Raw genomic sequence first — 25,709 nt, 5'->3', positions numbered from 1 at the left:
TCTGACTTCTTTGATCCTCTCCCCCCCTTCAAGAAAACAAAGAAAGAGTCTCCTTTTGCCTCCCCCCCCCCTTCTGACCCTCCCTAACCACGTGCAGAAGACTTTCCTGTTTCAGGGGGAGGGGGGAGGGGAAGACTCGAGTTCAAAGCAATCTGAATTCAACAGGATTGACAATGGAATAAACAAAGTAAGTGCAGACTCTGCCCTTGTGAAAGAGAATATAACCCTGCATTAGTCTTTGGAAAAGAGACCTTATGAATTACAACTGGAAGAAATATTCCATGATTACCTTTGCAATTTTGTTGAAAAAGGTCTTTGGACTGGCATTGTGTTTGCCTCTTTAATTCTTGCTTTTGTTTCAAATTTAGGAGGATAAACAACTCACAGGTAGAATAAATAGGCCCTGGATATTAAATACATTTTTAGCTTCAGATCTACCTTCAGATCTTTGCTTTTAAATGAAGGAAATATGGGACTGATAGGAATTTAGAATTCAAAAGTATCTAGGAGCAGGCAGTTCCAACTGGTTGGGCCAAATCATGTTTCTACCGTAAGGCTGGATTCATGCATTTCTACTCATTAAATCCAGGGGAACATTCAGCAAATCAGCCTCCTGATGGTGACTGTCTGGCATCATTTATTGTAGATAATTGTAGTTCAAACGTTCTCACACTTTTATTATCCAGTAATCAATTTTGAGTGTTTACTGTGCCCTGAGGAAAACACTGTGCAAAGTGGATCAGACTCAACAGTTAGTTTGGGCCACCTTGTGCGTTAAGGAATGTAGCATTTAAAAAAAATTAAAATGGTAAATTCCAGTGGATGGGGGGAAAAGAAGACCTACATCAGGAAAGGAAATGATTTCTTAGGGTAGAGGTATTAAATTCAACTGTATTTCTACTAAATAATACTATGAATAGTTTAATAGTTCTGCATACGAATCCTGGTGTAGGAGAGATGATGATCATTTAGGAAGTTTAGTTTGGTAGCTCCTATTTGGGTGTGTCACAGAGTGGGGGTTTTTTTTGGGAGGGGGGTAACTTATTGTCTGTGGATTAGGTCTCAGGCTGCTAAAAGCTTAGAATTCTTGCTTTCTGCAGTTTTAATATTGTTAAATCAGAATCATGAGAATCCCAGATGCAAAAGGAATGTGTAGAAAAAGGTGGGATTAAATTAGGGGGCGGGGGGGTGCTTTACAGAATGGGACTAGAGGCACCTAGAATTAACAAGCAGTTCAGAAATGTTCCTGTAGCCACTAGAAAATCCACATGTATCTTCTGGTCTCAGAACACATTGCAACTGTTGTCTACAGATTTTCTTACTCCTCAGACATGCTAGAGAAATCAAAGCTTCGACAGGCCTCACATATCTAGATTTCAGCTGATGGGGCACGAACATTTAGTAAGCCTTATGTCTAAAGGAGGTATCTGCAGTTTATATGAAGAACCAAATCAAGTTTTCCCCAGCTTCATCATGTATACCTATCACTGACTTGTGGGGAGCTGATTGTATTAATGAGACTTCTGCACATGTGATTTACTGAGTATATGAAGAGAACAGGAAGAAACCTCAGCCACTTTGTCTGAATTTTCAGTTTGGTGGTCACTTTTTTAATGTCTAATTTCTTTTTCTTTAGGAGCATTGGTACTGGGAGGGATCCTCTATTCATGGCAGTTCCCTCATTTTAATGCACTGAGTTGGGGCCTTCGTGAAGATTATTCCAGAGGTGGCTACTGCATGATGTCTGTCACTCACCCCGCAATGTGCAGGCGGGTGGCTTTGCGGCATTGTTTTGCCTTAATTGGACTTTCGTCAATGGCTCCTGTCTTTAACGTCACCACATGGACTTTCCCCATAATTTCTCTTCCCATCAATCTGTATATTTCCTACCTTGGCTTTCGTTTCTACAGGGATGCTGACCGGAACAGTTCCAGGAAGTTATTTTTTTGCAGCCTCTGGCACTTGCCATTGCTTCTCTTGCTGATGCTAACATGCAAGAAATCTTTGTACGAGGAGGACAACACAAAGACGGCAGTGAATTGAGAGTGCGATGTTATGTCAAAACAGTAACGGGCTTCAGAGCTTCTTATTCAAATGGGTGTTATGTCAATAATCATGCAGAGTGGGGAGAGATTTATGCTGACATTGTTCAGAAAACATGAATCTGATGTGTCTGGTGATTGAGTTGTGGATTAAAGGATGTTATTTGGGACATACTAATGGCTCTTAGGTATGATTTGTGTGGTGTAAGGATTGTTGCTGCATGCAGAATATGTGCTGAGGCCCACATTGAACCTTGAAGGCTTCTGTAACTGAAGAAGTAGTCTTACATCTGCATCGAAACTTCCTTTCCCCCATGCAGGCAACTAGATGCCATTGATTAACTAGTATTAATCGTGATAGAATATAGCCAAAGGAGGTTAACTATAATATTAGAAGCACATCACATCTCGCTGCCATATATATTTAATTTTTTAAATTAGGGAAGCAACTAAAGACTACATTTATTTTTTATGTCATGAAAATACACTCTTTGTATTAAAGATGAGGGCATTCAATTACGCTTTAGTCTTACACTTAGATAAAGGTAAAGGTAAAGGTATCCCCTGTGCAAGCACCAGGTCATGTCTGACCCTTGGGGTGACGCCCTCTAGCGTTTTCATGGCAGACTCAATACGGGGTGGTTTGCCAGTGCCTTCCCCAATCATTACCGTTTACCCCCCAGCAAGCTGGGTACTCATTTTACCAACCTCAGAAGGATGGAAGGCTGAGTCAATCTTGAGCTGTCTGCTGGGATTGAACTCCCAGCCTCGTGGGCAGACAGCTTCAGACAGCATTTCTGCTGCCTTACCACTCTGTGCCACAAGAGGCTCTTTATGCTTAGATAATGCCATGTTTTTCTTGGTTGCCAACAAACAACTGGAACCCTGGGAGCAGGGTTCCTTTTAGCATAATTATGTAACAGGTTAGTAGATTTCTGTTTATTCCAATTATGGGATAGGTAGAAATTTGCTGGATACCTTGATCATTTTCATTGATGTCTGGTGTAAATGAGAGAAGAAAATGGACCAAAATGAAATAAAGTCTGTTTATCAGCCACAGCATCAGCAATATTTCCTAAGGATATAACACAAGGACATGAAGGACAGATGGGGTGCAATTCTTTTTTTCTAATTCATGATGAGGCACTCACCACTAAATTGTTTGTTACCATCCCATGATTCATTTGTGAGGCATTAAAATGCATTCATATCTCAGTTCTAAAATGAGCCTCACTTACAGGAATGGGCAGAAGGAATTACTCCTGCAGAACAGGTTGTGTTGGTAGGGTTTTGCAGTCAGGTCTTTCCCTTACAACATGATAGCACATGGAACATAGTACATCAGACAAATCCAAAGACAAGGAAATCATTATCAGAAGTATAGCATAATGCTGTTTGTTTATTAAGGCCACTTTTCTCCCAAGAGAAATTTAGCAAAAGGGGGAAAAAGTTCCAAATTACATGTGTACATAATCTGAGTTGGTCCAAGTCTGGGAAGATAATTTTCACAAATCCCAGTCTACAAACCCTAGGCAAAAAGTTAAGGTCCAAGAGCCCTTTTGATCATGCCCAATGCCTCATACCTTTGGTGCCATCCAGGTTAAATACTTGATGAAAGAGGAAGGGGAAATGACAGCCTTCCAGATGTCCATGGACTACAATTCCCATGAGCCCCTGATAGATCTCAGTTGCTGCTAACCTTCTCTAGCAAGTCTTCCTCTACTCCCTCCTCTGCCGTGCTGTTTAGAAATTAGGGGATGTTCTTAATTGCTAGTCCAACCATATTTTCTTTTTCATGTGAATAATTCTGACTGAACTCACAAATGGTAAACAACACATAAAGCCGGTCAGCATACTGGCTGTAATTTCCACAATTACATCATCTTTCATAGTGTGTTTTCAGCCATATGGTGATTTGCATTGAAGTTTTTACATCCAATAAATAATGTTCCTCTGGGAAATGGTGAATAAGATCTATTTGGGATTCTACTTTATCATGTTTTGGGAGTCTAGGATTGTCCTGTTGGTATTTTAAAACATTATTTGGTAACCCAAAAAAACAAGTGATTGCAAGTCCCGCTGCCTTTAAAAATACTTCATCTGAACAGATAGTTTTTGTGCCATCTACCCTGGGAGCTGGCTCCATTCTCTGTGGGCTCCAACTCCAAGATGCCAGAATTGTGTACTATTTGAACAGTTGTCCCTCACTCTTCATAACTGTCTGCTTATTAACACTCAGTCTTATAGGGGGAAATATTACATCTTAGAAGAAAACTATGAGCTGATAAAACTCGCCTTCCTGTTCCCGAAATGGAAGAAGGTACTGTGAGGTAGACCGTGGAGGTGGAAAGTATATTTGCTCACATTGCGGACCCATCCGTCAGGTATCAAAGGTTGTCAGTTTTAAAAACAAAAAGTTATGACCTTTCTGGGCACTCATCTCAGAGTGGGTCTGTGTTACAGCTATTATGCATGGCAGTATCCTGGGGTTTTTGTGATTGTGTCTGGGGCAGAACCTATCACAAAATCAGTTTTAAAAATAATAACAGCTGGGGGCACTCCAGTTTTTTTGGTGACTAGTCCAAAACAAACAGCGTAACCAGACCATTTTCCCTAGTTGTTTGGCAACCCTAGCTTTATGACAGCCATTTTGCTTCTGAATTATGACTGGCGTTCCCCTTCAAAGAGGGGGGTATTGTTTCTCAGTGTGTCCTTTTCCATGAGACACCTTTCCCCCCCTTTCCACAACACATCACCAGGCCCTGTGATGTAAGTGGAAACACAACAGAGACAATCAGCTGCCCTTGGCAGTGGAGAAAACATTTTGAACTAATCCAGAATCAGGCAATAACTTCAGAGCACAACTGTGCCAAATGAACAACCACAGAAACAGAAGTTTGCTCCTTTTAGGTGCCAGTCTTACTTATGGCCTCAAGATGCTCTGTTCTTGCAAATAATATTATTTGACCAAATTTCAACTTTCCGCCACTATTATATATAAAATATAAGCATTCAGACTGCAACATATGACTATCCTCTCTGAGCATCATATTGTGTAAGACTAGTAATAAAAGACTAGAAAACCGGGACAATGTCTGGCGGGCAGAAGTAAAAGTAATTGGCAGACTCACCAAGGCAGCTGGCCCTAGGCCTGCCTCCATGCTGGCTAAGGCTTGGTTGGGGGGTGGGGGAGACTCCATTACTGGGCATCTGGAACTCCAGCTCGGCTCTTTGACATGGACACACTGCCTGGGTCCAAGGACTGTTCAAGCCTGGTTGCCTGCCGAGGGGCACCAGCAGGCAGCTCTTGGGGTCAATGGGTCAGGTGGGGGAACACCAAGGCAACTGGCTCGGTGGCTGCCTCTGTGTTGGCTAAGGATTGGTTGGGGGGGGGGAGAGAGTCTGTGTCTGGGCTTCCGAAACCCTAGCGCAACTGCTTGACACAGATGAACTGCTCAAGCCTGGCTACCTGATAAGAAGGCATGGACAGGCAGCTCTTGGGACCAGTGCAGTAGGCAGGCACACCCCCCAGCCCCTTCCACTTTGCCAGCATGCACATCAGCAAGGAGGAATGAGTATGGAAGAGCAGGAGGGCTGGGGTGTTCTGATGGGGCCAAGCCACATCCTAGGGCAGGCAACCCCCAGAAAAATTTTGAGCTGATGCGCAGTAGTTAAAGCTCCCTCGTGGCTGAGCAGCCCCAGACAGTCAGTATGGTCCTGACCAGTGCCCCCTCCCCACTGCCAGGAATGGCATGGGCTGCATTTCCTAGGCTTGTCCAGCTGCAGCAACAGAGAAACTCCAGGCTTGAAGGAATCAGTTATTCCCTGAATGGGGTATATTCGACCAATAGGGGAAAAAGCACTCACTGAGGGCCAGTCACCTCCTGTTTTAGGAAACGTGTCATTAGGGCCACAATAAGGGTTTTATTACAGGGAAAAATTGTCTAATGAAGGGTGAAACACCCATAAGTTTTTGTCCCTACTGTAAATTGTTCAGTTATTAATCCCTCCTGACACAATGGTGATTATTTCCCACATCTCCTGATAGCATCTTAATTATTCCCATTAGGTTCAGACAAATATGCACTTATTAATTTCATTTCCATGCTTGCTCAGAAACATCCTTATATTTTTGCTTATCCACCCCCCCCCCCCAGATGTCTCATTTTCAGGTAGGCCTATTGTGATACTTCACTGGATCCTGTGATTCCCTTCTGCAAAGTGTGTGTGTGTGGGGGGGGGAATCTTGTTCTAGAGAAAGGAATCTAGGATTCTACTAAAAGCAGAGAGAATCATGAGGTTGGATCCAGACTAAATTTTCCACTAGCAGTAGAGAAATGTCCTGCCTTCCTGTTCCCACTGTAGCTCACTGTTCTCCCCAAAATGCTGCCCATGAAGAACTGGGGACCTTGAGGAAGTACACAATGATCTGGATTGAGAAGAGGGAATCAGCAGAGATTCTTAATTTAGTTAGGATTCAACTCATAGGATCCCATCAAACCAACCATCCCCGAGATCTCAGTACAGGACTTTGCTCAGCCAGCTGAGTTGCCCTGACTCCATGCTGTTCCTGGATTTAGCAGACTCTCAAGCAGCATTGGAGGCTACAATGAGGGGAGGGCAAATTGATGAAAATCCCCATCTCTGCTGCAAATGGAATTGCCATTCCACTACAGAAACTGTGTGAGTGATACATGCCACTGAATTAAGGCGACCAGATTTTAACACTGGTAAAGCGGGACAACATTGACCGGGGGGGGGGGGGGGTCTTGATTAAAAATGTGGTCTATATGGAGCAACAAAATTTTTCATAGAATGCATAGAACGCAAAAATAGTATTGTAATATATATATTTTTAATTTCAACATACGTACAATTTGCCAGGTGCCCCCAGATGTCCCTCCAAAAGTGGGACAATCTGGTCACCTTACACTGAATCCACCAGGCTTGCAGGCTCAAATAAATAATTAGTCACTAGGTTATTCTGGCCTAATGATTCCCAGGGGTACAGGACATGCCAAACCAAGTATTACAGTATTTTGGTGTATCTGTGTAGACTTCCATTGCTGGTTGTAAAAGATGCAAAAAGTGCCATAGATTGGTCCTCAAAGCATGCCGGGCCACTCAGGCAAAGCGATCTGTTTGGTGGCCAAGACTTTATGTTAATGAAGAATGGAGAGAAGAGTCATCACTGCTTTATTTGTTCCCTGCTTAATTTTACCAGCAAGGGTTACACTTGCTTTATGCACTAATCTAATAGCCACAACAGATGAATGTTCACACACATCTCCCTCCAAAACATATCTCCACTGTTAGTGGTTTTGGGAATCTGCTGTTATGTCTTCAATCTTTAATTTTCTGTGTGCTGAGGAGTGACCTCAGGGAATTTTGTCCCTGGTGAATCTTCTGGCCCTAGAAAGAGCAGGTGGATGGAGAAGTAATTGTATCCATTTCCTCCACTCAGAAAACTGCTTAGGGTTGCCACCTGGCCAATACCCCTGCCACATGATTGGTTTCTTTCTTACTCTGAATCAATGTCAATCAATTGGCTACTTTTAAATTTGCATACATTTAGATGAATTAAGCCCCACAATACGCCAGCAGCTATTGTTTTCTTATCCTCTGGGGGTAAGGGAAGGCCTCAATCACACATTTAAAAAAAAAACACAAATAACATTGACTCAACACACACCACAATATGCGGGGCTGTAGTCAGTAGCACTGTAGCCAGAGATCAGCTTTTGGTGCTCTGGGTGATATGAGGGATCTCATTGGGGATTTGAATAGGGCATGACAAATAGTAATGACTTTTACTGCATTTCTTGTAGGCTTTGAAGCACTTGCTTTCATTTTGTCAACTGGAAATGCAAGATAGGTTCCCTGAGCAAATGAAGCTACATCACAAGTCGCTTTAGAATCATAGAATCATAGAGTTGGAAGGGCCCATACAGGCCATCTAGTCCAACCCCCTGCTCAACGCAGGATTAGCCCTAAGCATCCTAAAGCATCCAAGAAAAGTGTGCATCCAACCTTTGCTTGAAGACTTCCAGTGAGGGGGCGCTCACCACCTCCTTAGGCAGCCTATTCCACTGCTGAACTACTCTGACTGTGAAAAACTTTTTCCTGATATCTAGCCTATATCGTTGTACTTGAAGTTTAAACCCATTACTGCGTGTCCTTTCCTCTGCAGCCAGCAGAAACAGCATCCTGCCCTCCTCCAAGTGACAACCTTTCAAATACTTAAAGAGGGCTATCATGTCCCCTCTCAACCTCCTTTTCTCCAGGCTGAACATTCCCAAGTCCCTCAACCTATCTTCATAGGGCTTGGTCCCTTGGCCCCAGATCATCTTCGTCGCTCTCCTCTGTACCCTCCTCTGTACCCTTTCAATTTTATCGATGTCCTTCTTGAAGTGATATGCTCATATGTAAGCCTTTAAACCACTCCTGCCTTTGCAGTTCCTTGTCTGTTTGAAAACTGAGAAGTCAACCTGGCCGTGGGCTCCCACCAAGGTCTGTGTGAAGCGCTTCCAAGCCTTGAGTCTCAGCCAGAAAGGTGGTCTATAAGTGATGTAAGCAAAGAAGCTAGCCCTAGGTCCTCTCACTCAGGGAAGTTTACTGGTAGGAAGTACCCTTTCATCTGAACAACTAAATCCGTGTATTGGTTTATGGTGAAGAAATATATATTTTGTAATCAAATTTTTTATGACTGGAAAATCTTACCCTCCTTACCTCTGGGATGTACTACCAGGTCTTGCAAACCAAAGGCCCTGGTTTCCTTGACTGAGTCAATCCATCTCATCTTTAGCCTTCTTTTCCTGCTGCCTTCAACTTTTCCTAGTGTTATTGTCTTTTCCAGAAAATCCTGTCTTCTCATAATGTGAGCCAAAAAACATTTTTAGCTTCTAGGGAGAGCTAAGGCTTGATAGCATAGGCAAAACATTTAACAAACATTTTCAGCAGCAGCAGGGCAACATATAAACTCATGAGGCAGGAGCTCATATTTAAACCTGGCAATTCAGGGCATAAGGGGAAGGCTCTGAATTCTAGTGCAAGGGGCCGGGGAAAGAGTCTGTAAGCAGCAAGTGAGTAGTATGTGGCTGCTTGCAGGTACTTCAAATCTGTGTGTGTGTGCCCAGAGGCAGGAGTCCTTGGACAAGGGCCAAAGGTCTCTTGACCGTCTGCTGTTCCCCTAAGGGCTATGGCCTACATCTGGGAAGATCTGCCCACAGGGGGAACAACCCCTCCAAAATAGAAGTCCTCTGGTTGGGTAGGAAGGGGCAGGAGCAGGAGCAGGCAGCGCATTATCCATGCCTGGACAGGGTGCAATAAACACCTGTACCAGCAGGCAGGAATTTGGGCATGGTCTTTGATCCTTTTCAATGGAGGCTCAGGTCATGAATATAGCCCAGGTGCCCTACCTGTCCCTGGAACACCTGGCCACAGTAATCCATGCAACAGTCACCTCCAGGTTAGACTTCTGTAACTCACTCTATGCAGGCCTACCCTTGTCCTTGACCTGGAAATTACAGCTGATACAAAATGCAGCTGCGAGGGTCCTTACTAGAACTCCTTGGAGGGCCCATATCTAAACTGTGCTGTGACAACTTTACTGGTTATCTGTCTGTTTCCGGATCAAGTTTAAGGCTTTAGTTTCAGCCTTTAAGGCTATACGTGGCCTGGGTCTTGTCTATCTGAGGGACCGCTCATCTGCCTATGACCCCTGTAGGATGCTTCGCTATGTGGGTATGAATCTCCTGGTGGTCCCGGGCCCCTGGGATATCCTCCTGACCTCGACTAGGTGGAACAAGCTCCCAGAAGAGCTGAGGCCCCTGCCAGAGCTATCAACATTCTGCAGGGCCTACAACAGTGGTCTGCAACCTTCTTGAGGCTGTGGACCGCCTGCGGCGGGGAGGGCGATCGCCCGGCCGCGCATGCGTGGCCGGGTTGTGCATGAGTGTTTGCACCATGTGCTGCCACAAACGCGCCTGCGCGGCACTCCTGCTTCCCTCTCCCCCCCCCAAAAAAAGAAGCTTGCCGGGCTGCAAGCTAATCGGCTGCTTTTGTGGCCAACTTGCTTGCAGCCTGGGAAGTTTCTTACTGGGGGGGAGCTGCGGCCCGGTGCCAGAGCCTTCGCGGCCCAGCACTGGGCCGTGGCCCAGTGGTTGGGGACCACTGGCCTACAAGACAGAGCTCTTCTGCCAGACATTTGGTTGAGGCCAGAGAAGATACCAGGGTTCAATCTGTGGGTTCCACCCTATGTCAACTGCCGAGCTTAGATGCATGGCAAGTACATCTGACAGCCTGTATATAACATCGTGTGCCACTCTATTGATGGGATACAGGCAGCGGGGGGAGTTATTGGGGGGTATTTTGCTTTTTGCCCTCCATCTTGCTGCTGTTATACTGTTTTATTAATATTGAGGGGAGTATGTTTGATGTTATTGTATTATTGTATTGGGCTACTGGGCCCATTTTACTCCGTAAGCTACCGACTTGTCAGGATGGGTGGGATATAAATTTAATAATAAATAAATAAAGGATTAAACTAGGAGCAAAATAATAATATTTATTTATTTATAATTAAACTTATTTTCCAAACCATCTCTTGGGACTTAGGGCAGATCTTAAAATAAGAGCTGGGCTTTTGTGCCCTCATCTTTTACTATCTGAAAGAATTTCAAAGCAGCTACCCTTCTTCTCCTACAACAGTCTGTGAGATAAGTGGGGCTAAGGGCTCTAAGAGAACTGTGACTGGCAAAGGTTGCCCAGCTGCACGTGGAGAAGTGCAATTCAACAGAGAAACAGTGAGAGTGAAGTCTGGCAGATCTCTTCTGGAGGAGAAGAGGGGAGGAGACACAAGAAGAGCCCTGTTGAATCCTACTGGTGATCCACCAAATCCAGCAGCCTATTTCATCAAAGTGACCCAAAAGAGCCCTACTTGGCACCAGGAGAAAAGAGGCAGGGATCACCCTGAAAGGAACTGCCACCTTTCTCCTGGCCACAGCTCCCCAGGAGGCAGCCATCTTTTCCCCCTGCTTTGAAACTAAACATTAATGGATCCGCTGGTCAGCTGTTAGGTTTAAATGTTGGGCAACCATTTCACACATCGTTTCCATTTCTCCCTGCTTCACAGGGAGGGAGCAAAACTGAGGAGTTTAATGGTTTGTCACCAGTTAACCTGATAGCTCAGCAGATCCCCTCAGTCAGTTGTTAGGTTTAAATGCTGTCAGCAGTTGACTCAGTCAGTTTCACTTCCCACTGCTTTGAGGAGATGAAACAAAACCGAAGGATTAAATGGCTGCCAGCTGCCATTTAAACCAAACAGCTGACCAGCAGACATGGGTCCACCCAGATATCAGGTTAAAAAGGCTGGAGTTAAAATGGCTGCCCCCAATCAACCAAACTGAACCAGCCACAAAGTCAGCAAAAGTTTGCTGAAGGAGCCTTCCCCAGAAATTGGTTCACGGACTCTGAACCAGCCCAAGGCTGGCCCAAATTTTAGTACATGAGCTGGCTCAAGCCCATCACTATGGAAAAAAAAAGAAAATAAGAAATGAAAGGTTTCAGTTTCAGCACAGTCAATCTGGACAATCGGAGGGGGGAGTTCCCCCTCAAAAGTTGTGGAATCTTCACCTCTGGTGGCTTTTAATAGAAAGCTGGTGGAAGATGTTCTCTGCTTCTGAGCAGCCAAGGTTTAGAGAATCCATTGGAGAAAAGATACACTTGCAACCTTTTTAGCCAAGAACTCAAAACAATGCCCTGTTTCATTATGTCCCCCTCCCGCCCAGATATGGTTTGAAGCAACTTGGATTTGAAATAGACAGAAGAAAATTGTTTGGGAAGGGGAGAGTTGAGGGTGGTTGAGCTTTTTTTCTTTCTTTTTTTTAAGCCAGTGGGAAAACACTAGCTTTAAAAGAAGGGATTTCAAATGAAACATTTAAGAAAGGGAAGTTTCATTCAGAAGTGAGATGTAAATGGTTTCCCTGGCCTACTTCAAAAGACTGTGGTCGTGTGTCTGCTGGGGGACGAATCATTCAGGGGCGCTACAGGAGATGTGAAAACATCTGCTCACGTCAGGCCGAAGCCTTTCAGGACCGTTTCCCCCCCTTGCTAATAATTGTCTGTGTTCTGTCATCTAGAAAGGGGACTTTGTCTGTTGTCTCCCAGGTATTCTAATGCTAATTTGTTTAGTTAAAAAGAGAGGAGGCTAAACAGATGTGAGCCATTTGGTTAGGTTGTAGTTCATTTGTTAAGGAGTGCAAAGGCTTCTTGGGGAGGATATTAAATATTACCTTAGCTATTCATGAACACTTCATATTTCAAGAGAAGAAGGGCGGCAGGAATTGCACTCCATAAATCAAGGTTTTTAGAGAGACAGAAAAACGCAAACATTTGATAAATCTATGTCATTATGCCTGCAGATCAAAGGGCTTTGCATATGTATTTATGCAAGTGGCAACCTAGGAGACAGTAATAGCAAACATAGATCTCCAGCAGCTTTGCAAAAATAAAAATTAGCGTCTTCTAATCTGTAATTATCTGGGAAATGTGCAAGGCAGGAGGTTGTTGGCTGCAGAATGCCTAAACCTGGTAACACCTAAGGATCAAAACAGTTCACCAGTGGCTGATTCCAAACCCATAAAAGACTGAAAGTGGCAAATGTTGCTAGGCAAAGTGCAGATGGTGCTTGCACTGTTGTGAATGAATTCATAAAGTGCTGCTGGCATACAGTAATATTAATGTCAATACTGTGGTATTAATAAAAGACTCACACCCTAGGCTTCCAGGATGGCTTCTGGATGAAATGCATAAAATCACAAATCAACAATCAATGCAACACAATTCTCCTTATGCCAAGGGTGACACATGGAGCTTGAAAATAAAAACCTTACAATAGGGCCAGCCGGGGCACAGTATAGGCTTCTGTCTTCTGTTTGGAAAAACAAAAAAGGGGGTTAAATCCCCCCCTCCAAAAAAGCCCCCAGTAAAATATAGTGTTTGGGCAGGGAAAAGCAATCCAGGAGGCATTACAGCTATTGTCATAACACCAAATAATGCCCAGTGTTATAGTAAGGTGACCAGATTGTCTCACTTTTGGAGGGACATCTGGGGGCACCTGGCAAATTGTATTTATGTTGAAATTAAAATATATATATATATATATATATATATATATATATATATATATATATATATATATATATATATATATATATATATATATATATATTACAATACTATTTTTGTGTTCTATGAAAAATGTTGTTTCTTCATATAGACCAAATTTTTAATCAAGAACCTCCCCGGTCAATGTTGTCCCACTTTACTAATGTTAAAATCTGGTCACCTTATGTTACAGATTGTGACAACTATGGCTGCCACCAGGAAGTGGGGAGCAGGAAATGGGAGAAAGAAGAGAAGACAGGGCCCGAAAGGGAGGGGGAGGGACAATAAGAGGGGAAATGGTACCTGGCAGAAGAGGGAAGGAAGCAGAGCTGGATCAACTGCAACAGAAGTCAGTTAGCCAGGCTTTGCCTGTCATCTGGCCCTGAATATATCAGACATCAAGGAAGCAACTGAAACAGGCAGATGTGATGCCACCACTGAAAGGGTCCTCTCTCAAATGAGCACCCAGAGCAGGGTCTCTGTAGACGAGAAACAGGAATGCCGGTCCCACCTGGGAATCCCCCAGTTTCACAGCTCATCTTCAGGAGACAGAGATCAGTTCCCCTGGGGAAAATGGCTGCTTTGGAGGGCGGACTCCATAGCATTATACTCACCAAGGTCCTTCCCCACCTAAAATCCCTCCCACTCCTGACTCCACTCCCAAAGTCTCCTGGTATTTCTCAATGCAGAGCTGGCAACCCTATCAGAAACTGAGATGACACTCAGGCTGCAGTGGTATAAATTGTATTTATTTATTTATTTATTATATTTATATACCGCCCTCCCTGGGGCTCGGGGGAGGGCGGTATATAAACTTTGACTCAAGAAGAATATCCATTGACCTCTGATCTTTTGGTGCTAATATGGATAGAAAGAGCTGCAAAACGTGTTCTGCAAAACGTGTCCTGTCTGAATGTCACTCAAATGGGATAGAAAGTTAAAGAGAGGTATCAAGTGTACATGAGGACCTGTGTTCATTTTCATTCCACAGGGTTTTAAACCAAAGCTGATTTAGGCCTCCTGTGTGAAAACATCCACAAATTATTGCTATAGTGGCTATAGAATTAATCCTTGATGCTTAAATAGGATTGCCGAAATTTGTGGGGGGGGGGCTGTCCCTTTAATTGAAACTTGATGGGATGTCATTTACCTGGTGAGCTTATTTACCTCCACGCCATGAAAAGCTTCAGCTGCCCATTTCCACACACTAAACATTAAAGAGACACAGCATTTTTCTCTAGACTTGTTGCCAATCCTAGCCAAATTTAATTGGAAGAAAGCCTCACACAATTCAATTAGATAGTGCAAAGGGGAGCAGTCTGATCCTATATATATTTACGCGGAAGGAAATGTTCCATTGGACTTACTCCCTTAGTTGTGGGATTTTGTTCTCTAGCTTACCACTAGTAATTAAAGGTCTGTATTAGCCAAATATTTCCTTTGAAAAAATCCCTGTTGACTTTGATACATGTGATTCAGAGTCAAAGGCTTACAGAAAGCTCGGAAAGCAGTCTGATTAAAGAGAACAGCCACAAAATTCATCTAAAAGTTGCTGATCTCTTTTTGCCGATAGAACATTGTGCATTTAGACTAGAGGAGGAAAATAAAACAGACTATCCTACATGTTGCTATTAAGCCTTCTTCCTTTGACCCAAACCAGCATTGTTCTCTCTGTCCTTCTGTTCTCCAGAGCTGTTTTAAATATTTCAGCCATTTCTCTCCTTTCCCTGGGGCAACGTCCTCACTCCATCCATCTCACTAAAAAACTCTCTTTGACATCCAGCCCACATTTCTCCTTTGCTCCGCTCTCTCATGTCACTCCTCCCCATCTCTCCTCAGAGGACTCCAAACACTCCTCCCCATTCAAGCCAAATGGCTTGGAGCCAGCAAAGAATGGTGTTTGCAGAAAGAAGTATTAAAACCGGAGGGGGAAAATGCAAACGACTTCCGGTTTCTTTAGGGGAGACTGGGAATGAATCCTGATTGGGGGGGGGGGAGTTATGAGAACATGCCCACAGCCTGTTCAACCAGTGATACCTGGAGGAAGGGCTTTGTAACCCAATGTTAAAAGTTTTCCCTTTGGCTAAACATGATAATATTCCAAGATAAAGCAAAGTTTGATTTGGATAGTTGGCAGGTGGGGGATGTGATAAATTGTTTTGCAAAGGGACTTACAACCACAGACTGAACACAGCCTCAACCTGTGTGAAACCACCATTGCTACTACAACAGGGGTGGGGTGGGTGAGGCTTCCATTTCATCCATACAGTATCTAGGCTGTTCATCCACAATGCCTGGTTTGGATAAACCACCCAAAACAACAGTGTTCAATTTGATGCTGTGTGTCAAATCAGGCTGCCATGGTACTGGACTCTTGGTGTAGTGATTAAGAAGTGGTTTTGATTCCCCACTCCTCCACATGCATCCAGTGGGTGACCTTGGGCCAGTCACAGTTCTCTCAGTGCTCTCTCAGCCCCATCTGAAGAAAAGTAAGCTATTGTAAGCCAATTCAGGTAGTAAAAAATGGGGTACCAAAACAACAGCTCTCTTTTCTCTGTGTACAATGTGTGTACTGCAGGCCCCAAAAGTTGTTCAGCCCCATCCAGAGGGGAAATGGTGTTAGTCTACTGCCACAGAATTAAAAGGGAACCCAGCTGTGCCTTAAAGACCAGCAGTGTTTCTTGCAGCATAAGCTTTCATCATCAAGAGCTCACTTGTGAGTAAGTGAATAGTGTCCACAAGTAAGTGAACAGGACAAGTCTCACTGTATCCAAACATAGTCATGTCAAGACATTTAGATTTTTGGAAAGGGAGTATAGAAATATCAGTTGATTTGCTCCCTCCCACAGCAGACTTGGGCAGCAGATGGCTAAGCTAATTAACTAAGACTCCTGGGTTCTTCAAATAATAAAAGATGGGGGGATGGACTTTAAGGAAGTCTACACCTGGCTATCTTGTCCCAACTCATCTGACATGTCTACAACCTCTATTGAGGTACATTTGGCTGCTATATCAGCCTTCCAAGAGGCTATCTACTCTGGGTCTGTTCTCTAATCCAGGGGTAGTCAACCTGCTTGCATGGACTCATGGGAATTGTAGTCCATGAACAACTGGAGAACCACAGGTAGACTACACTCTAGGAAGTTTATGAGGGGCCTTAACAATTTGTACTCCCTGTTGAAACCCCCGGTATCCCAGTGGAACCTATCTCTAGTGTTGCCACAACTCATGCATGTATAAGCCTTTTGAACCATTGACCTTATATGAGACGGCTGTATAGGTTGCCAGTCTGCTTCCAGATCAAGTTCAAGGTACTGGTTTTGACTTTTAAGGCTATACGTGGCTTGGGTCCTACCTACCTGCAGGACCACTTATCTCCTTATGTCCCCGCTGGGCTCTTCACTCAGCGGGTATAAATCTCCTGCTGGTCCCAGAGCCCCGGGAAGTACACCTGGCCTCAACCAGGGCCTTGTCAGTCCTGGCCCCTATCTGGTAGAATGAGCTTGCGGGTGAGCTGTGGGCCCTATTGGAGCTTTCTGGGTTCCACAGGGCCTGCAAAACAGACCTCTTCCGCCAGGCATCCCCTTCCTTTTTGACATCAGCAGCATTGGCTGCATTTTTACTGAAACCAGGCTCAGTGGAGCGCTATCGGGTAATTCTTTTGCCGTTTGTGCTAGATTAATTGGGGTTAAAATGTTTTATTTGGTTTTAAAGATGTATGGAGGTTTCTTTATATGTAAATTGCTGTGAGCCAGTATTCCTGGGAGTGGTGGTATATGAATACTATTATTAATAATAAATAAATAATCTGTCTTTGTTCTTGGTGGCAATCACTTCTGTGTGCAGGGTGCGGGAGCAACAGGCTCTATGATACTATCCCACTTTCATCAGATTCCACAAGGACATGGTAGTTCTATATCAAGCATAAGGTGGATTCCTAAGGTGGATTCCACATTTCACATGTTGCAGGACAGAACCCAGGGGCCAAAAAAGCCTTACACATCTTAGATGTGAATAGATCATTACTGTTTTCTTTAAAAACATATATCAACCTTTAGATTTGTTTTAGAGAGCCTAAGAAAGTTGGAGCTGTTATAGCTCAGACTTTGCCCAGAGGGTAACATCTGCAGTGAAATTGGCCTAAAAGAAAGTGAAAGTGGCGTGCCCACTTTCACTCAGGGCTCATGCAATCAGGCCCAGCTGAGTGTCCTCAGCTACTTCCTGCTTCGAGATTGAACTCTTGGACATCTGTAGAGCAGTGACCTGGTCTTCTTCATTTTTGAAAGGCTATTCCATTGACATGGATTCTAGAAGTAAGGAAGCTGCTGGGAGAGCAGTTCTACCATCAATTTGTTCTACCATAGAAGCCGTGAATATGAAAGCAGGGTTGTCCTTACTTGTAACTTGTTTATAAAATGTCCTATGTGCAGGCACACATCCCTCCCTCCTTTTCTCACTGAGCTGCATGGTTTCTTGATATGCAGTGCATCTGTTCCCCAGCTGCGAAGGGAACTAAGGGAAGAATGCTCTACCACAGGGGTCCTCAACCCCCGGGCCGCGGCCCGGTACCGGGCCACAAAGGCCATGGTACTGGGCCGCCAGCGGCCGCGCCCCCCTCCCCCCCGCAGCGAGAGGGGGGGAAGAGGCAAGCACAGCCGCTGGCACAGCCGCTGGCACGCCAGCGACGCAAACGCGCACGTGCACGTGCGGAGCTGCCGCACATGCGTGTTTGCGCTCCCTGCTGGCGAAAACGCGCATGCGCAGCAACTGCGCGTGCGCGTTTACATGCAGCTGGGGCGGCCGGGCCGCCAGCTCTCTCCCACCCTCTGAAGCGGTCCCCGACTACAAGAAGGTTGGGGACCGCTGCTTTACAACACACTTCGCTGTATCTTATTTTGAAGGGATGTTTTAACATTACCATAGCGATCAGAGAGCGCTAGGGCAGTGGTTGAGAGTAGAGGAGTAAACTACCCCCCCCACCAGGCCTCAGTAAAAGGCGTTGAATGGTCCCCAGTGAGTGGTCCCCGGCGTTGAGTGGTCCCTGGTGATAAAAAGGTTGGAGACCACTGCTCTACCACCTCTGTCACATGACCATTTAGGCAGGAAAGGGCTCTGACTCTCACAATGGTGGACAGGAAGCATGCTCAAGGCAGCCAAACCTGCTAGAAGCTTAGGGAATCTACTTTCCCTGGATGACCCCATGCCTGCATGGTGCCCTGTTAATATGTAATGAATAATAGAAGACAATAAATAACAGTTACAGGTAAGTGCTACACTGTATGAACACTGAAGTCCAGCTCTTCATAGAAGATACCCAAAGACCTCTGGAACACCTCATGAGGCAGTAAAGGCAGTAAAATACTTGCAGAAATACCAGAAAGGCAGTAACATACTTGCAGATAAGGCGAGGGTTATCTATACAAGGGATTCCATGTGAATGCAGAAAAGTATTATTCTGTACATCTTTTAAAAAGAGAAATGAATGCTTTTGGAACAACTGACAATTGGGAGTCGGTTTTTTGTTTTTGTCATATTTTGTTTCTGTAAGACAGGGAGGGGTCTAAGTGCTTAATTTATAACCTCCTAAACAGGGGAGTTTGAGTCAAGGGAAAATGCTTGTTCTTTCTCCTTCCACTGATCCTTCCTTGAGGGAACTACAACTTGTTCTTGCAGGTGAAGTGTCCTACATTCAATATATGAATGATTAAATCTATAAAACTATCAAGATAGGAACCACTGTTAATAGAATTCAGCATTTGTTTTAAAACTACATCTCGGCCCTCTATTGAAGTGTACAGCACTGGGTTTGCCGTATCAACTGGTGAGGGAATTCCTATTCCATAGAAGACATTCCCCCCCCCATTCTGGTTGGAGGGCTGGGCTGTTTTGTTAAACACTCTTCCTATGAAATACGTCACGCATGCCTCGCGAGCCTCCATGTGCTTACTCATGACTAAAGCTTCTTCTTGGTGAAGGAGTTTGGGATTTCACCTTTGGTGAAACAGATCCCTCAGCAAGATTGTAATTGAGAAACTGGATATCACAACACCAGGAAAATAACCCCTGAAAGGTAAAATGTAAATGACATCAGAAGTCAAGGTTAAATGCCATTAGGGAGTCATTCACAGACTTATAGCCTGTGATCACCGAATTGTACCGAGTCAGAACTCCAGGGGCCAGAAGCAACCAATGCCAGATGAACAGGAGAACAGTAAATACGCCTGACAACATAATGGGAAGCCAGGTTAGGTCAAACCCTGCAGGGAGGACTTAAAAAAAAAAAGATCAGGTTTACCAGTCAACCCTATTCTTTTATGTTTATTGGGTCAGAGAACAGTCTGAAGCCACATGATGTAGTTCTGCTATTAAAGCTGAGCGGCACCTCTGGGAAGAGGCCATGTCTCGATGGTGGAACACCTGTTTGCCTGCAGAAAGTCCCAAACCATCTCCTGTTAACAAGAATCAGATGGTAGGTGATGCAGAAGACCCGGTAAGCCGCTGCCGATCAGAGTAGACAATACTGAACTTGGTAGAAGGAAGGTGCTTGTATTTAAGGTATGTGTGGGAGGGGGGGGGGACACAAAGCATATCTGTTAGAGTAGCTCCACATTTTAAACATTAGTTCTATTTTTTATTCTTCTGTTAACATTCCTGCAACAAACACAAAGTCTGGTGATAAATTGCACCTGACCTGCTCAGCATACCTCCAAGCAAGCAAGCACAACGGTCCCATGAATGGTTCCACCATTGCTACCTTTCAGTGCTCAGACACCCGTTTTGCCACTGCATCTTTAGGCATCTTTACTCAGCAGTCAATGCCACTGAATTCAATGAGATTCCATCCCTTGCAGATACGTTTAGGACTGCAGCCTTAAATTATTTCAAGATGCCTTTTGGCATCAGACCTGACCTTGGTCTCCACGCACAGATCCGATGCAACACAATCCAGCCACAGTGTGAGACTCTCCCACTCACATATTTTTCTCGTTGTCTAACTGGAGATTAGATGGTACTAAATTTGAAAAGCCCTGATTAAATCCCAGGCATCCAGTTGCTGCAGGTCTAGAAATAAAAACGGATGTGATGTTTTCTTGAAGTCTCTGATTACCTAGTGTAAAAGCTGCCAACAGAGCCAAAGTCTGGGAGATTTCTGGCTGCTCACCCTACCCCAGATTGATATGCCAAGGGGTCATCCCCGTTGTACAGGCATTCAAAAGCCAACGTAACTCTTATCCTGATTCCACAGAAGTTGGTTATGTACAAACAGCATGTTTGTACTTTTGAGTCCATCCCACTGCAGACTGATATTTTAATAGTCCTTCATATTCTCTCTCTCTCTCTCTCTCTGTTTTGATGGCAAGGAAGAACATTCAAGCACCTGCACATTCATTCAAGTGGTACAAACCAGGAAAAGCAAAAGCTGTACCACTTAAGTCTGATGTATGTCAGAGTAAATAATGGAGATGCAGTAGATCAAAGAAAAATAGGGGGAAACCAAATGAGGAAAGCACTTAGGAGGGGGGCGGTCTTTGGTTATGACATAGGATCACTGTCTTTTAATCAGAACCAAACATTCCAAGATAACTGGATCCTTACTGTCCTTTGGGAGAAGACATAATGGTTTCCCTCCAAAACCCAAGACAAATTATGAAAGTCTGAAGTAGAGCCAAGTTCTTCAGGAGAACAACTGAAAGACCTCTTTGTTGTTGAAGCAGCAGTCAACAATTTCTAAAGAGAGGGCTTGTACAGGAGTCAGGTGGTTGAAAGTAGTGACGATCCCATAAGATTTTGAAGGCAAGTGATGTTCAGAGGTGGTCTGACAATGCCTGCCTCCAGCTCATGACCTTGGTATTCCTTGGAGATCTCCCTAAGCAAGGCAACCCTGCTTTGCTTTTGAAATTTGACAAGATTGGGCTAGCCAGGTCAGGACAGAGAGGAGCTGTATGCCAGGAAAATCAGTTCATCCAGGAATTAAGGTGGGGGAAAGCATAAATGGAACCTCTGGGAATCAGAGGTACTCCATCTTGCCTCCATGTCTCTGAAGAGACTGTGAGAATCTCTTGTCACAGGCCATGCTTGGGTGCCCATGGAAATCTTTTCTACCATCACTGCTCCAGACCCAATCCTAGAATATATTCATGGATCCCCATTAGAGTCTGAGGCAAATCCAAGAGTATCTCTGTTCAGAGATTTGGAAGCAACCTAATCATAGAATCATTGAGTTGGTTAGGGACCTCATGGGCCATCTAGTCCAACCCCCTGCACTATGCAGGACACTCACAACCCTATCGCTCATCCACTTAACCTGCCACCCCCTTGAGCCTTCACAGAATCAGCCTCTCTGTCAGATGGCTATTTCCAAAGATGGAGAACCCACCACCTCCTGAGGAAGCCTGTTCCACTGAGAAACCGCTCTGTCAGGAACTTCTTCCGGATGTTTAGACGGAATTTCTTTTGAATCAATTTCATCCCATTGGATCTGGTCCGTTCCTCATATGTCTTGGTCTCCAAACCTCTCACCATCTTTGTTGCCCTCCTCTGGACAAATTCCAGTTTGTCAACATCCCTCTTCAACCTCCTCATTGCCTGTAGCGCACAAGAAAAATCAGGCCCAAAAATCCTCTCACACAATATTTTAAACTGTTTATTGCAGATGAAAAGTGACTTCAAACCATAACAACCCCCCCAAAACACACACACACACATGCACACCCTTCCAAGGAAGGCAACAAAACACCAAACAACCTGGGTTTGGCCTCCCTGCCAGGAAAGAACACTCAACCAGCCAGCTGCTGATCTGTAAAGCTGAAATAGCTCCCCACCCCCCATGAGGTTCCAACTCAGAATGAAGCTTTCTCCTTTTCTTTCCAGATCTCAGTGGTGAATCTGGGCAGGGTATGGAGGGGTGGAACCACTCCCCCACCCCAATGTGAAATTAAAGGATGGAGGGGAATGATTGATTCTTTGATGGTTTTGGAACAACTGTTTTTTAGCCTGCCTTCTGGGTCTGATATAACTGGCACACCCCTCAAAGTTGAGTCCCCCCTTGTGTTGGGTGACTAGGCACAAAATACTGGCCCTAGAATCCCTTACAGTTGTCACGCATACGGTAAACAAAACAAAGTTTGAGTCCAGGGGCACCTGTAAAATAGAGAGAGAGATGAAGTGCACGTGCATGAAAGTTTATATCTTGACTAAAAGTGTGCTGGTCTTAGCGGTGCCCCTGGTCTGGAATTTTGTTCTGCTGTTTCAGGCCAACAGGGTGACCCACCTGAATCTGTCTACATGCAGGAAACAGGTAGCTAATGTGTCTCTCTGTGATAAATCCAGAAAACTGGGGCCGGTATCTGGGATACTTCTGGTCACCCTTGTGGAGCATGGCCTAAGGATCAGGCAGCGCCCACAAACCGCGCGTCCACACATGGCACGTGCAGTCTCTAGGCGAGGAGGGTGAAAGGATCCGCTGCCCAACCGGCAGGGGCAAAAGCCGACCAGCAGCGCGATCCGGCCAGCACGAGTCTGCCACAGTCCGTTCTCCTTCCCATGCCGGACCTGCCCCTCCGTCCCGCTCGTTTCCATGGGGACCCCTCTTTCTTTCTTTCTTTTTTCTTTCTTTCTTTCTTTCTCTCTTTCTTTCTTTCGGGAGCCTCTGCGGTGATGCGCGCCCTGGCTCGGGAGAGGGGCCGGAAAAGCCTCGTGAACGGAGGGGCTCCGTAGAGTGGTCGGGAGCCGATCTCGAGCCCCGCGCCCTTTGGCGTCTCAGGGGCGGAGTGCCAGCAAACGGGGCGGCCGGGCGAGGGGGGGGGTCGCCTGCCAGGCAGGGCTCTCTGGACGAGGCAGCCGCCTGCTTCATCGGCCCTGCCTGGCAGGGGGACCAAGTGGGAGTCCAGGGGCACCTTCTAGACCCCGCCGTTTCCTGCAAGGAGCTTCTACCGTGAAGAAAACTCGGCTGGGCTTGAAGGTGCCCCTCCTGGGGCTCCCGCGTGGTTCTCTCCCGCGGCGCCGTTCCGGTCGCTCCCACTGCCCGAGGATCCCCGCAGCCGTCTATGCAGGCGGGAAAGCCACGTTCCCCCCGGTCCGAAACTCTGCGGCTACTTGGCTCCGCGCTTCCAGACACTTTCAAGACACTTCCTTCCCCGCCCCGCCCCGCCCCGCCCGACGGGGCTCCCGGTTCTTGTTTGGTTCCGTTGGGCGGCGGGGGAGCGGGTCAGAACCCGGGACTCATCACACCGGTTGGAATCCAGCTCAGATGTGCCGCCCCAAAGGCAAGAGGGGCGCTCAGGCAAGAGTCGGGAGGCGTCGAGGGGCTCCGAAGGACCCCAGCCCTTCAAAGAGAAGCCGCCTGCCTTCCCTCCTTCCTTCCTTCCTTCGTGGCCCTGCTCCGTCCCGGCGCTTCGAAAGGACCTGCATGGATCCGGATCTTCTACGGCCGTTTTGGAAAAGGGATCATTGTCAGATGCCGGAAAACCTGGGGGGAGGGAGAGAGAGAGAAAAAACGAGCTAAGCAATAAAATCTCTTCTTCCGTCCTGCCACAGAAAGAAAAATGCTGGACTTTTGTTGCTCTTTTGGAAGGGCATTTAAGCCAAGGGTACGGTAGAAATCCCCCTTTGAAAAATGTATCTGGAGAGTAGGAGGACAGAGATGGGAAAAACAGCTCCAGTTCTGGGCTCCGTGGCTTGGGAGTCCGTCCCGTGGCGACCGGAGGGATTTGGGGACGGATTAATGCGTTTAGGGTTGCGGCTAATGCGAAAATGAGGCACGCCCTTGGGGCATTCCCGAAAATGGAGCTAAACGGAGCGAAAGATTGATCCGGGCCGGGGCGGGGGAGAGGAGGCAGGAGGCCGGTTTCCTGAACTTCGCCGAGCTCCGCGTCTTTCCGAGGCTGAAGTCGCCGGATTCTTCGAGCGCCGTTTGGCAAGGGCAGAAGCGAACTCATTCGAGGGAATCTGGTCGCCGTTATCAACTCCGTCCCTTCCATCGGACAGAGTGTATTGGGGGGGGGGGGCGGCAGCGGGGATTGGCCCCCAAGTGGGAGGGACTCCGAAACCCAATTCCCTCTCGTGTTTTGGGTTTGTGGTAGCAGTCATAAACAGGTCTACTTGGAAGTAAGTCTTATTGATTTATTTTCCTCAATGGGGCTTGCTCACAGGAAAATATTCTTAGGACTGAAGCCTGCGTGTAAGAGAGGGGATAAATCCCCCCCCCTCTTCCCCGCCTGTTTTCTTCCGATGCCTTCCAACAATCTGCGCAACGGGAATATCCGGATCCAAGGGAGCCAGCCCCTTCAATGCTCTCTGCACTTTTTTGCCCGCCAGGCAGGCAGCTCGCCCCTCGATTGTCGTCGTCCCCCCCTTCTGATTTTTACGGCGAAAAGTTCACTTAACTAGGTTGTCGAATGTAGGGAGCGCCCCGCTTTTCACACCGGAAGAAGTAACGCGATTAATTAGAAACCGTTCTGAATTCACTTCACTTCTACCCAGACGGTAACCTCGGGAAACCGGAGAGGACACTGAGCCCGGTCTCCAAAGTACTGGGGGGCAGGTGGGGGGAGGGAGGGAGAGAGGAAATCCGAGCGCCACGGTCTCTCTTCATTCTGCATACCTTGGATAATGCACTTTGAGCGTGCTTTTGCAGCTGGATTTTCCGGTGCGAATTGAATAAGGTCCTTGTTCAACGTGTGCGGAATGTGGATTTTCCCCAGCCGGTCTGTCCCCTTGGAGACCCCCTGCACCAGCATGGGCTTTCTTCCCTTCGACCCCCGATGGCGACACTGCCCTGCCCTGCGGGGGACTCGCTGGCGCGCACACCCAAGCCCACGCAAGCCCCCCTCCCGCCCCTCCTCGGGGCGCTCGTTCAAGTTCCTGGGCCGGCTCCGGCGAGTTTCCTTCAAGGCCGCCGAAGGTCAGGGCCCGGCGGGTCGGCCGCTTCTTTCCAACCTCTCCTTCCCAGCACTTACTCCCGAGGAAACGTGGTCTAGGCTCGGCCCACCTGCTCCCCGCCCTGTCCCGTTTCCAAGGGCCAGAGTTTCCTCGAAAGGTGCAAGTCTTGAGGCTGGGAGCGGTCAACTTTGAAAGAAAAGACACGCGCGCGCGCATATAAATACTGGAGAATCGGGACCTCTTGCCGCCCTCTTCCACCGCCTTTCTCCTTCCTTGCAATCTCGCCGCGGCAGGGAGACACTTTTTTGCCAGGTTTCGAAATTTTGGAGAGGCGGCCTTCGAAAGGCGCGGGCATCTGACCAGTGAAGGGACTCGAGTCAAAAGCTTGCCCCCCCCCTTTATAAAGCTTAGGAATTGTTGACCCCCCCCCCCGCGCCGGTCCAATTCATCAACTAATTCTGATGGCCAGCAGCAGCCGCAGCAGCAACAGCGTTTTCATCCCCCTGTCACCGTCATCCAGGGCTGCTCTCCATCTACAGTCCTGCCCCCTCCGGCGTCTATGATATTTGGGTCTTCTGTCCCGCAAGGCGTGTCAGAACGAATCCGACTCGCATTTGCTCC

The 25,709-nt window shown here is 46.4% G+C and overlaps 1 protein-coding gene across 2 annotated transcripts in view; it reads left to right on the top strand.

Moving 5' to 3' along the window:
- Positions 1-2,216, top strand: part of COX10 (cytochrome c oxidase assembly factor heme A:farnesyltransferase COX10) — a 176,221-nt gene extending 174,005 nt beyond the window's left edge. For both annotated transcript variants that reach the window (XM_077327554.1, XM_077327555.1), the window contains exon 7: positions 1,637-2,216. In XM_077327554.1, the coding sequence (XP_077183669.1) occupies positions 1,637-2,043 (407 nt within the window). In that variant the 3' untranslated portion in view covers positions 2,044-2,216. The remainder of the gene's footprint in view (positions 1-1,636) is intronic.
- Positions 2,217-25,709: the final 23,493 nt, after the last annotated feature.

Source organism: Paroedura picta, chromosome 3 (genome assembly GCF_049243985.1).
Source record: "Paroedura picta isolate Pp20150507F chromosome 3, Ppicta_v3.0, whole genome shotgun sequence".
NCBI classification, from domain to species: Eukaryota; Metazoa; Chordata; class Lepidosauria; order Squamata; family Gekkonidae; genus Paroedura; species Paroedura picta.
Note: the sequence above shows the minus strand (reverse complement) of the source record. Positions and strands in the feature narration are given on the sequence as shown.